Genomic DNA, 12,979 nt, shown 5'->3' with positions numbered 1-12,979 from the left:
ATTCGCCTCATTCTCTCTGCTGCTGTTTGTCCGCAGTTCACACTCGGCCTTCTGTCCCAGGAACACAATGAAGACTTCTCTTATTTGCCGCCCTGATGAGGTGTCAGAAATGTTCGGCTGCTTTTGCTCTTACGTCTCTGGCAGAAGGAACCTCAGTAAAATATTTAGCAGGAATATTCTGTTTGGATGGGAGACAATGACACTGTATGTTACTCCATAAACCAGTGTGAGCAGCGGCAGGGGACTGGGAGCACTGGGGCGGGATGTCTTACACTGGGCCAGGACCGCCGTCTCTGTACACAGCCCAGGGGTCCGGCACGGCCTCCAGATTCTGCTCAGCTATTTGCTAACTACATCATGTTACTGGACAACTAAGATGACCCCAGCATTGCCACTCAGCTTTCCCAAACTCCTGATCAGCTAAGCTGCCTATTTCTGCTGACTATCAGGATTCACATGAATATATTCACTTACATCCCTGGGGATATTCCCAACCAGCGACTACTAAAGTCACCACGATTTACTCCAATGGTCCGTGACTTAAAGTGACCTCCAGATATAAAACCACTTGTCATAAATGAACAGTGCGGAGGAATAGAAGAAAGTGTAGAATAGATCTTATATCCAGCCTCACACACAGAAGTCTATGGAGAGGGGAGGTGGAGGAGACTGCTGCCAGCAGATTATTGGCCTCATTCTGTCATGTAGTCTATACCTTAATACATAAGGTATAGAAGTCTATGGAGAGGGGAGGTGGAGGAGACTGCAGCCAGAAGATTATTGGCCTTATTCTGTGGTGTAGTCTATACCTTAATATATAGTATATAGAAGTCTATGGAGAGGGGAGGTGGAGGAGGCTGCTGCCAGCAGATTATTGGTCTTTTTCTGTGGTGTAGTCTATACCTTAATACATAGTATATAAAAGTCTATGGAGAGGGGAGGTGGAGGAGGCTGCTGCCAGCAGATTATTGGCCTCATTCTGTGGTGTAGTCTATACCTTAATACATAGTGTATAGAAGTCTATGGAGAGGGGAGATGGAGGAGGCTGCTGCCAGCAGATTATTGGTCTTATTCTGTGGTGTAGTCTTATCTTGAAGCACAGCAGTGTCAGAAGAGCTCTCTGACTCCCCACCCCTCTCCATAGACTTCTTTGTAAATAAGAACCCAGCCTGATATCAGGAGGTAGAGACATTTTCTTCTAATATAAAATGACTCTGTCCGTTACAAAGTGATCCAGTCCTTTGCGTTGATGTCCTGATGTTTTGATGTGACTATCATTAGCGCTCCCCTGAGTATAATAATGGCACTTCCAGTACAAATTTGGTCCTTATTGAAATTTGGGGGAGACCTGTAGAATATTCCGATTGGGGTCCCCACCTCTAACCATCCACTATCCTGTTACTCTACATCGCACCGTGTTGGCCGCCAGTGAGAAGCCATGTGGTCCCGGCCGTAGTACGGAGTCACTCCTGGGGGCCTCTTACTTCACCTGTGAGCCCGGGGTAGGGGGCCGTCAGGCTTCTAGATACACCCCCGGGTCACCATGAATGTTACCGCTCACTGGCAGCAAGCAGAGATCTTACAAGGTGAGCGAGTGGGATCCACTCCAGTGATCGCTCCACCCACATGGACAATTCCTTTAAATACGTATCAGACAGTGCAGCAATTCCTCGCACACAATCCCTGAGCTCATTCCTCCCAAATAGACAAAGGGCGCGCGCCGGGCTCAGGTTTCATATCTCGTACAGAGCGAGATGAAAAGCCGTCAGTAAGCTGCATTAGTGCGGGGGGGGGGAGGGGTGCGGGGATCGGGGCTCGGATTTCACAGTTTCACATGATATCGAAACTCATCTTCAGATCGCTTCCCACAGAACCGTCTTTAATTGTTTATCAAGTAGCCATTGCTTTGTCAAATTAAGGCTCATTGGCGAGGCTCAGAGAGGCTGCCATGGAGGATGACTTCATCGTTGGCTGCCATGATGGCCGCCTGCCAGGAATCTCTCCGCGGCCGCTCCCCTCCATCTTCTCTGTGAAGCGTCTGGCCCTACAATGCATGTTCAGGACATCAACAAACAGCGCGGCGGTGCAGCCAGAGCGGAGAGCCAGGCCGGGGGTGCAAGTGACGGGGCAGGGGGCGTCTAGAGGCGGGGAAGACAGACTTAAAGGGGGTGTGTCACCGGAAGATGAACTGGTTTTTAAGAATTTTTGATAATATTTATTTTTTAATACAGATTTCACTCTGGCCACTAAGCCTAATAATAGACTGCCAATTTCATAGGGGTTTTCTTTACAGCAGTCGCCTCATTTACATCACAGACAGGATTACAATAGAAGATAACACTTCTATAGATAACACCACTGCAATAGATGATGTCATAGCTTATCTCCGCCCCCTCCCTGCACCCTCCATAGACTTCAATGCCTCGGCTCCAGACTATTGCTGCCTGTGCTGAATAAATTAATGGATCTGATAAATATATTTATGACCTGTCCCTTTAAGCTGACAACGACTCTGACAACTCTGCTATCTGTGTGTTATATCCACCTGTGACCCCGCTTATATTGGGGGGCGCTCTATGGTCGGACTATAGACAGTAGCTGTAACCCTGGCAGTGTCAGGTCTATGACCCCGGGCCCATATTACTTTGCAGCAGTTGCGTCGGTTCCAGCGCTCTGTCATAGACGAAACGTGGAGCCCAGGAATCCGGTAACCTGAGCTGAGCGGCGGCTCAGACACTATGTGAATAATGAGCCTGTCAGGACCCGGCTGCGGCCCAGATCACCTTACAGGCGGCTCTTATACCATTGTTGTTAATAAGACAGGCTTAGCGCAACTTCTGAAGTCCACGATCTAAAGAGACACGAGGGACGGCGGCAAATACCGCGCCAATGATCCAAGACGACTCACCGCTTATATAAGAAAAGAAACATCAGAGCAGAGAATAAGCTCACTGGTGTCAGACACAATAATGTAAGGTGATCCTGGATGGGCTAAGAACCGGCGGCGCGGATGTAATATGTGAGCAGATGTAGCAGAGCTGAGTGTGTAAGGTCCCATAGGCGAAAACAGAGGGTGAACATTCTAACACAGACTTGGGCAATGACAAGTCCAGCTCTGCTACATCTGGATAAATCAGAGTGTCGCCACCTCCTGGAACAAATGATGGAGTCAGAGGGCAGGGATGGGGCGGGAACAGTCATAGCTCTGGGTCAGGGGTAGGACAAGATGTCAAGGGGCCCAGAGCATGAATTTTAGGATCTTCCTCCAGCTTTGGAACCTCGTCATGCTAGCTGGTTACAGGGAAGCGCCCATTGTACCCCATAATCCTCGTTCATCCCTACATCGCTCCCCTCCATTAATGGAGCCCTAGTCACCTGCCCTCTGTGCCTGGCCCCGCTGTATACCTTACTACCCCAAGATATGGAAGGGGGTATATAGAGACAAGAGGCCCTCGGGGGCGGGAGTCAATATCGAATGCTAGATTATTGGACTCACTTTACCGTCCTTCCCCTTGTAGTAGCCCGAGAGTCTGCTGGCCAAGGGTTCGCCGCCTGAGGGTCCGCTGCCCAAGGGTCTGCCACCCGAGGGTCCGCCGCCCGAGGGTCTGCCACCTGAGGGTCCGCCGCCCGAGGGTCTGCCGCCCGAGGGTCCGCCGCCCGAGGGTCTGCCGCCCGGGGGTCTGCTGCCCGAGAGTCTGCCGCCTGAGGGTCCGCCGCCCGAGGGTTCGCCGCCCGATGGACTGCCGCCCGAGGGTCCGCCGCCCGAGGTTCCACCGCCGGGTCACACTGTTCTCATGTTGCCTTTGATTCCTCTACAGAATGTAACAAATCCCATAAAAACTAAAATGACGCAAAACTTTTTCATAAAAATTCCAATTTACTTTTCATTTTTTCTTGGACTTTTCCTGGTGAAGAGATTGTTGTTTTTGGTGTCGAATCGTAAAGGGCACGAGGTATAAATCAGACCTCACAATGTGACCGGCGGCGGAAAAATCGGAACGCACGGAAAGATTCATCAGAAATCCATTCCATGGGAGAGAAGGAGAGAAGAAAGTCTTCTATTAGGGCGAGCGCGGGCCAGGCGGAGCAGCGAGAGGGACCAGGGTTATTATTACCTCTGCATATCTGTTATAAGGAGACCCCCCCTCCCCCGGCCGCCTCCGGTCCCCGCTACTAAGCTCTTGGCTTGGGGTAAGACATTTGGAGGGCGTTTTAGGGAGATCAGGGGGATGATAGATGATGATGATTATCTGGGGCTGGTTTGGGATCAAGGAGGGTTTGGTTTCAGAAATGCAAAAGTTAGGATTTAAGGTTTAAGACTGTGAAGTTTTCGGATCGGATTTCCTCATCAGGAATAAAAATCTTGAAACAAAAGGCGCTTTACAGGGAAGAATTAGGAGTATCCACTGCCGGCCGTGTCTGTGTCATGGATAGGTTTTCCTGCACGGGATATTAAAGGGGTTCAGGGCTGGGGCCGGTTTTGATATCCTGAGTAAAGGTGAATAGTAACAGGTCAGTGGGGGGCCTGACACCCGAACCTGCGGGGAGCAGCTGATCTAGTGCCAGAGCCACAGGGGACGCAGCTGGAAGCAGAGGGCTCTGTGCACTGTATAGCGTCTGTGCTGGAGTACTGCAGCTCTGCTCCTAGTAAGGTGAATAGTAACAGATCAGTGGGGGGTCTGAAACCAGTGCCAGAATCTATGCAGGGGACATCGCCGCTATACAGTTAATGGAGTCTTCTGCTTCTGACTCTGTGCACTGTATAGCGTCTACCCGGGAGTACTGCAGCTCTACTCCTAGTAATGTGAATGGCAACAAAGTTACAGCACTGACATTATACAGTTGATGGAGACTTCTGCTTCTGGCTCTGTGCACTGTATAGCGTCTGCCCAGGAGTACTGCGGCTCTACTCCTAGTAATGTGAATGGTAACAGAGAAGTAACACTGCGACATGGCCACTATACAGTTAATGGAGTCTTCTACTTCTGGCTCTGTGCACTGTATATCGTCTGCACTGGAGTACTGCAGCTCTGCTCCTAGTAATGTGAATGGTAACAAAGCTACAGCACTGTGGCTCCACTGATATACAGTTGATGGAGTCTTCTGCTTCTGGCTCTGTGCACTGTGTAGCGTGGAAATTTGAGAAATCTCTAAAGAGATTATTCACAAGTGACAACCACTCTCACCTGCCAGCTCTAGGTTTACTGCAGTTGTCACCTCCCTTCCCCCGTATAAGATGTATTATCCAGCAGGGGGCGACAATGAGCACAGGATAAGAATATAGAACAGTGCTGCACCGAGGCATGATGGGAAGGATATTTATGCAAGGCACGTATCCGTATCTGCTGTATATACAGGGTGAGCGGTGCGGCCTACCTGGTGAGGGAACCGGTTGCTTTCCAGGATAAAAAATCCGGCAGATCGAAGAAGTGTCCGGCCTTACCCCAGCAGTCCGGGCCTAGAGTCTACAGATAAAGGGCAGAAAAGACAAATCAGCTCAGCCATAGTGTCCCAGCTGTCAGTCGCCACCACTAGGGGGAGCCGGGGAGATTTCTACATACTACAAATACATTGAGCTCAATAACAGCACTGTATACAGTAGGCGCCTCCTGAGCTCCCCCTAGTGGTGCTCAGGGTTTTACCATGTGATTATATCTATGCAGGAGATTTGCAATCTTGTATCAAGAAATTGAGCTCTGAATGAAATAACAAAGTATTAAGAAGTGATCTGCACCGAAACCAGGACCTAAATATGTCAGCGTGTTAGGAAGTGGACATTCCCTTTAAGTAATGTGGCTAGCTATGGGGCGGTCATGTGACCAGTGTAAGCTGGGAGTCAGTCATTAGCAGATATTCATTAGTCTGGGGCTGTCATGTCCGCTGTGAGATGATGGAGTGAGTGTGAGATAAGGCCGTGTTATCGGGCCCCTCTCCCTGGTGTCCACATGGAGGGGCCGCAGGGGCCGCAGTCTCTTCCCTCATTACAGAGGCCTAGAGATAGTGTAACTCTGAGGGTCTTGTGTTCCCCACCAGCTGGAGCGCAGCAGGTGAGGACAAACTTCAGCCTTTCACAAAACGTATCATGTGACGCCTGAAAATGGACGTGAATTATAAGATCATAAAAGTGAAATATCCCCCCGGTGTCAGCTCTGGCAGCGGCCGCAGTGTATGGGTATACAGCGAGACCCCTCCCCATAAAGATCACCAGCTAGACGTCCTTGAGGTGTCCCCTTCTGGAAAAGCTGGATGACAAGAAAGCCACCATCTAGCATCCAGAAGGGCTGTCACCCAGCTTTCCTAGAATCCTGACTGCTATAACTGCCTGGTTGTAGAGTGTTATACATCTCACTCCTGTACTGCAGCATCAATAAGCAGGTCTGCCATTCAGGAGCTTGGGAAAGAATGGAGAGGACATGTCATATCTTGCAGATGCTTTGGGGCCCTTTAGAGGATTTGGGGCCAATCCCATTACTCCTTCTCGATTCACCAATGTATAGTTACTATCTAGATAGGGGAGCGACCCCTCCCCCCCTTATATGTTATGGGGAGGGGTCCGGCACCCAGTCCTTTCACTTTCATACCAACAACCATTGATTTCTGATTAGGACATGGCTGCTTGTTCCCCAGAAACAGCTCCACCCCTGTGCTCAGGCTGTCTGTGGTATTGCAGTCATGTTTTCTTTACTAGAGCTACAATAAGAGACACAAACCATCAAAGTAAATATGGCTGCAATACCACGTACAGCCTGAGGTCAGGTGAGGAGCTGTTTTGATGTGAGTTATAGCGAATGCTAGTAAAATTTGGTTGCCAGTGTGAATCTGGTGGTCACCGAACAATAGATGGGCAAACGGGGAGACCCCTGCAGTGCCGAGAACGAGAAGAGGATGGGAGGAGACGGAGACCAGAACGTGGAGCGGAGTCCTGACCCCAAGGAGAGTCCAAAGGCAACCGAATTCCCAGCAGATGGACAGAGGAGGCCACTGCTCAAAGGTAACACCAACAGTACCAGAACCTACACCATGTGGGGGAGACATCCATTGCACCGGGCGGGTGATTGAAGACAGTCAGCAGAAATCTTGTTGACTGTTTCCCTTGGATTACTCTACTTCTAGTTACTCAATGTGCATCCAGTTGCAGTAAAGACTCTTGTACATGTAGTTGTTGTTTCTGCCGCTCTCCTGCACGGTACATATTACAGTCAGAGAATCTTATAGGGGAAGTACAAAGAGGGGCCTTATATTTTAGGGTGCAATGGCTTTGGGGCTGGTATAAAGTCTGTGCGGGGGCCATTGGTCTCTCGTCTGCTAAGTCCTTGCCTGCGTCTAAACTGGAGTATGCAGAGAATGCCCTTGTAACAGAACATAATGTGGCCCCTAAACTGGACGCCTAGGACACCCCCAAAAGCCCCATCTGTAATAATTCCACTCTAGAGTCTACACTAGCCCACACGGCTCCTCCAGACCTCCCAGGACCCCCCTACTGGATTCAGGGCACTTGATGCCCTGACATGCTTTACTATGTTTTGACTAGTCTCGTAGATTCACCCGCCATTGTCCATCCACCATTAATCTCCTTCGGTTGTCCCGTCTGCTGGAAATAATTATCACGCGGATGATCTGTAGCCAAAAATGTGTCCAAAGTAAAGATGTTACAGAAAGAACCAGCAAAGACACATATGAAGGATATTCCTGGGCGTCAGTAACAGAACACAATCCCTCTAATCTAGGAGTCCTATGCGCCGCACGTTTGGGGTCGTAAATCTCGGCGGCTTTCAGGCAGGAGGCAGCGAGGAGCTGATTTATTCCGGCTAAGTAATGGAGAGAGCAAATGGACTTAAACAATTGATATCCACCTTTCAGGAGAACGCCGCCACCGCCGCCAACAATGTTAATGACGCCCCATTAATGTGAGACTGTCAAGTGCGTCTTGGTTGTTCTTCCTCCTGACCTTACCCCGAGGTCTGCACCTTATTCGCTGTGTTTATAAGGAGGCCGCGTCCTCTGCGCGAAGCCAGCACCACTTCTTACACATTTGGCATTCATTAGGAGGACAGTGGAGGAGATCAAACGAGAAGGGGCGAGCCAAAAAACGGGAAAAAAAATCCAAACAAACTTGCTCGGAACAAAAAAGATTTGTTTTGGTTAAATGAACGACGACCACAACAAGGAGTCATAGAAAATAGATTAAAAAACGTTGGCGGAGAAAGGAATTTTCATGTTTTTCTATTTTTTTTTTTTATTTCATTTCAAATTTCTTGGTTGAGAATCTTTCCTCGGGGGAATCTATTGGGAACTGGAAGATTTGTTTGGATTTTCCATAACTATGCATTGATGACTATCCTTACCAATGTGCGAGGAGTCGGGGCCAACCTCAAAAACTGAGGAGGCCGTATCATTAGGATGGGAGGAGGCTGTATCATTAGGATCGGAGGAGGTCGTATCATTAGGATCGGAGGAGGTCGTATCATTAGGATCGGAGGAGGCCATATCATTAGGACGGGAGGAGGCCGTATCATTAGGATCAGAGGAGGTCGTATCATTAGGATGGGAGGAGGCCGTATCATTAGGATGGGAGGAGGCTGTATCATTAGGATGGGAGGAGGTCGTATCATTAGGATGGGAGGAGGCTGTATCATTAGGATGGGAGGAGGCTGTATCATTAGGATGGGAGGAGGCTGTATCATTAGGATCGGAGGAGGTCGTATCATTAGGATGGGAGGAGGCTGTATCATTAGGATCGGAGGAGGTCGTATCATTAGGATCGGAGGAGGCCGTATCATTAGGACGGGAGGAGGCCGTATCATTAGGATCAGAGGAGGTCGTATCATTAGGATGGGAGGAGGCCGTATCATTAGGATGGGAGGAGGCTGTATCATTAGGATGGGAGGAGGTCGTATCATTAGGATGGGAGGAGGCTGTATCATTAGGATGGGAGGAGGCTGTATCATTAGGATGGGAGGAGGCTGTATCATTAGGATCGGAGGAGGTCGTATCATTAGGATGGGAGGAGGCTGTATCATTAGGATCGGAGGAGGTCGTATCATTAGGATCGGAGGAGGTCGTATCATTAGGATGGGAGGAGGCCGTATCATTAGGATCGGAGGAGGCCGTACAATTAGGATCGGAGGAGGCCGTATCATTAGGATCGGAGGAGGTCGTATCATTAGGATGGGAGGAGGCCGTATCATTAGGATCGGAGGAGGCCGTACAATTAGGATGGGAGGAGGCTGTATCATTAGGATGGGAGGAGGTCGTATCATTAGGATGGGAGGAGGCTGTATCATTAGGATGGGAGGAGGCTGTATCATTAGGATGGGAGGAGGCTGTATCATTAGGATCGGAGGAGGTCGTATCATTAGGATGGGAGGAGGCTGTATCATTAGGATCGGAGGAGGCCATATCATTAGGATCGGAGGAGGCCGTATCATTAGGACGGGAGGAGGCCGTATCATTAGGACGGGAGGAGGCCGTATCATTAGGACGGGAGGAGGTCGTATCATTAGGATCGGAGGAGGCCGTATCATTAGGATCGGAGGAGGCCGTATCATTAGGATCGGAGGAGGCCGTGTCATTAGGATCGGAGGAGGCCGTATCATTAGGATCGGAGGAGGCTGTATCATTAGGATCGGAGGAGGCCGTACAATTAGGATCGGAGGAGGCCGTGTCATTAGGATCGGAGGAGGCCGTGTCATTAGGATCGGAGGAGGCCGTGTCATTAGGAACAGAGGAGGTCGTATCATTAGGATCGGAGGAGGCCGTACAATTAGGATCGGAGGAGACCGTATCATTAGGATAGGAGGAGGCCGTATCATTAGGATCGGAGGAGGCCGTATCATTAGGATTGGAGGAGGCCGCATCATTAGGATCGGAGGAGGCCGCATCATTAGGATCGGAGGAGGCCGTATCATTAGGACCGGAGGAGGCCGTATCATTAGGATCGGAGGAGGCCGTATCATTAGGATCGGAGGAGGCCGTATCATTAGGATCGGAGGAGGCCGTACAATTAGGATCGGAGGAGGCCGTATCATTAGGATCGGAGGAGGCCGTACAATTAGGATCGGAGGAGGCCGTATCATTAGGAACGGAGGAGGTCGTATCATTAGGATCGGAGGAGGCCGTACAATTAGGATGGGAGGAGGCCGTACAATTAGGATGGGAGGAGGTCGTATCATTAGGATCAGAGGAGGTCGTATCATTAGGATCGGAGGAGGCCGTATCATTAGGATCAGAGGAGGTCGTATCATTAGGATGGGAGGAGGCCGTATCATTAGGATGGGAGGAGGCTGTATCATTAGGATGGGAGGAGGTCGTATCATTAGGATGGGAGGAGGCTGTATCATTAGGATGGGAGGAGGCTGTATCATTAGGATGGGAGGAGGCTGTATCATTAGGATGGGAGGAGGTCGTATCATTAGGATCGGAGGAGGTCGTATCATTAGGATGGGAGGAGGCCGTATCATTAGGATCAGAGGAGGTCGTATCATTAGGATGGGAGGAGGCTGTATCATTAGGATCGGAGGAGGTCGTATCATTAGGATGGGAGGAGGCTGTATCATTAGGATCGGAGGAGGTCGTATCATTAGGATCGGAGGAGGCCGTATCATTAGGATCGGAGGAGGCCGTATCATTAGGATGGGAGGAGGCTGTATCATTAGGATGGGAGGAGGTCGTATCATTAGGATCGGAGGAGGCCATATCATTAGGATCGGAGGAGGCCGTATCATTAGGACGGGAGGAGGCCGTATCATTAGGACGGGAGGAGGCCGTATCATTAGGACGGGAGGAGGTCGTATCATTAGGATCGGAGGAGGCCGTATCATTAGGATCGGAGGAGGCCGTATCATTAGGATCGGAGGAGGCCGTGTCATTAGGATCGGAGGAGGCCGTATCATTAGGATCGGAGGAGGCTGTATCATTAGGATCGGAGGAGGCCGTACAATTAGGATCGGAGGAGGCCGTGTCATTAGGATCGGAGGAGGCCGTGTCATTAGGATCGGAGGAGGCCGTGTCATTAGGAACAGAGGAGGTCGTATCATTAGGATCGAAGGAGGCCGTACAATTAGGATCGGAGGAGACCGTATCATTAGGATAGGAGGAGGCCGTATCATTAGGATGGGAGGAGGTCGTATCATTAGGATGGGAGGAGGCTGTATCATTAGGATGGGAGGAGGCTGTATCATTAGGATGGGAGGAGGCTGTATCATTAGGATCGGAGGAGGTCGTATCATTAGGATGGGAGGAGGCTGTATCATTAGGATCGGAGGAGGTCGTATCATTAGGATCGGAGGAGGTCGTATCATTAGGATGGGAGGAGGCCGTATCATTAGGATCGGAGGAGGCCGTACAATTAGGATCGGAGGAGGCCGTATCATTAGGATCGGAGGAGGTCGTATCATTAGGATGGGAGGAGGCCGTATCATTAGGATCGGAGGAGGCCGTACAATTAGGATGGGAGGAGGCTGTATCATTAGGATGGGAGGAGGTCGTATCATTAGGATGGGAGGAGGCTGTATCATTAGGATGGGAGGAGGCTGTATCATTAGGATGGGAGGAGGCTGTATCATTAGGATCGGAGGAGGTCGTATCATTAGGATGGGAGGAGGCTGTATCATTAGGATCGGAGGAGGTCGTATCATTAGGATCGGAGGAGGCCGTATCATTAGGACGGGAGGAGGCCGTATCATTAGGATCAGAGGAGGTCGTATCATTAGGATGGGAGGAGGCCGTATCATTAGGATGGGAGGAGGCTGTATCATTAGGATGGGAGGAGGTCGTATCATTAGGATCGGAGGAGGCCATATCATTAGGATCGGAGGAGGCCGTATCATTAGGACGGGAGGAGGCCGTATCATTAGGACGGGAGGAGGCCGTATCATTAGGACGGGAGGAGGTCGTATCATTAGGATCGGAGGAGGCCGTATCATTAGGATCGGAGGAGGCCGTATCATTAGGATCGGAGGAGGCCGTGTCATTAGGATCGGAGGAGGCCGTATCATTAGGATCGGAGGAGGCTGTATCATTAGGATCGGAGGAGGCCGTACAATTAGGATCGGAGGAGGCCGTGTCATTAGGATCGGAGGAGGCCGTGTCATTAGGATCGGAGGAGGCCGTGTCATTAGGAACAGAGGAGGTCGTATCATTAGGATCGGAGGAGGCCGTACAATTAGGATCGGAGGAGACCGTATCATTAGGATAGGAGGAGGCCGTATCATTAGGATCGGAGGAGGCCGTATCATTAGGATTGGAGGAGGCCGCATCATTAGGATCGGAGGAGGCCGCATCATTAGGATCGGAGGAGGCCGTATCATTAGGACCGGAGGAGGCCGTATCATTAGGATCGGAGGAGGCCGTATCATTAGGATCGGAGGAGGCCGTATCATTAGGATCGGAGGAGGCCGTACAATTAGGATCGGAGGAGGCCGTATCATTAGGATCGGAGGAGGCCGTACAATTAGGATCGGAGGAGGCCGTATCATTAGGAACGGAGGAGGTCGTATCATTAGGATCGGAGGAGGCCGTACAATTAGGATGGGAGGAGGCCGTACAATTAGGATGGGAGGAGGTCGTATCATTAGGATCGGAGGAGGCCGTGTCATTAGGATCAGAGGAGGTCGTATCATTAGGATCGGAGGAGGCCGTATCATTAGGATCAGAGGAGGTCGTATCATTAGGATGGGAGGAGGCCGTATCATTAGGATGGGAGGAGGCTGTATCATTAGGATGGGAGGAGGTCGTATCATTAGGATGGGAGGAGGCTGTATCATTAGGATGGGAGGAGGCTGTATCATTAGGATGGGAGGAGGCTGTATCATTAGGATGGGAGGAGGTCGTATCATTAGGATGGGAGGAGGCTGTATCATTAGGATGGGAGGAGGCTGTATCATTAGGATGGGAGGAGGCTGTATCATTAGGATCGGAGGAGGTCGTATCATTAGGATGGGAGGAGGCTGTATCATTAGGATCGGAGGAGGTCGTATCA

The 12,979-nt window shown here is 50.4% G+C and overlaps 1 protein-coding gene across 1 annotated transcript in view; it reads right to left on the bottom strand.

The window, feature by feature from the left end:
* The window catches only part of FGGY (FGGY carbohydrate kinase domain containing), a 115,876-nt gene that overhangs the window by 89,844 nt on the left and 13,053 nt on the right, over positions 1-12,979 (bottom strand). The window contains exon 5 of the mRNA XM_075287782.1: positions 5,377-5,465. Coding sequence (XP_075143883.1) covers positions 5,377-5,465 — 89 coding nt within the window. The remainder of the gene's footprint in view (positions 1-5,376; positions 5,466-12,979) is intronic.

The sequence above is a fragment of the Leptodactylus fuscus genome, chromosome 9, assembly GCF_031893055.1.
Source record: "Leptodactylus fuscus isolate aLepFus1 chromosome 9, aLepFus1.hap2, whole genome shotgun sequence".
Taxonomy (NCBI): domain Eukaryota; kingdom Metazoa; phylum Chordata; class Amphibia; order Anura; family Leptodactylidae; genus Leptodactylus; species Leptodactylus fuscus.
The sequence above is the reverse complement of the archived record's forward strand: the minus strand, read 5'-3'. Positions and strand labels throughout refer to the sequence as shown.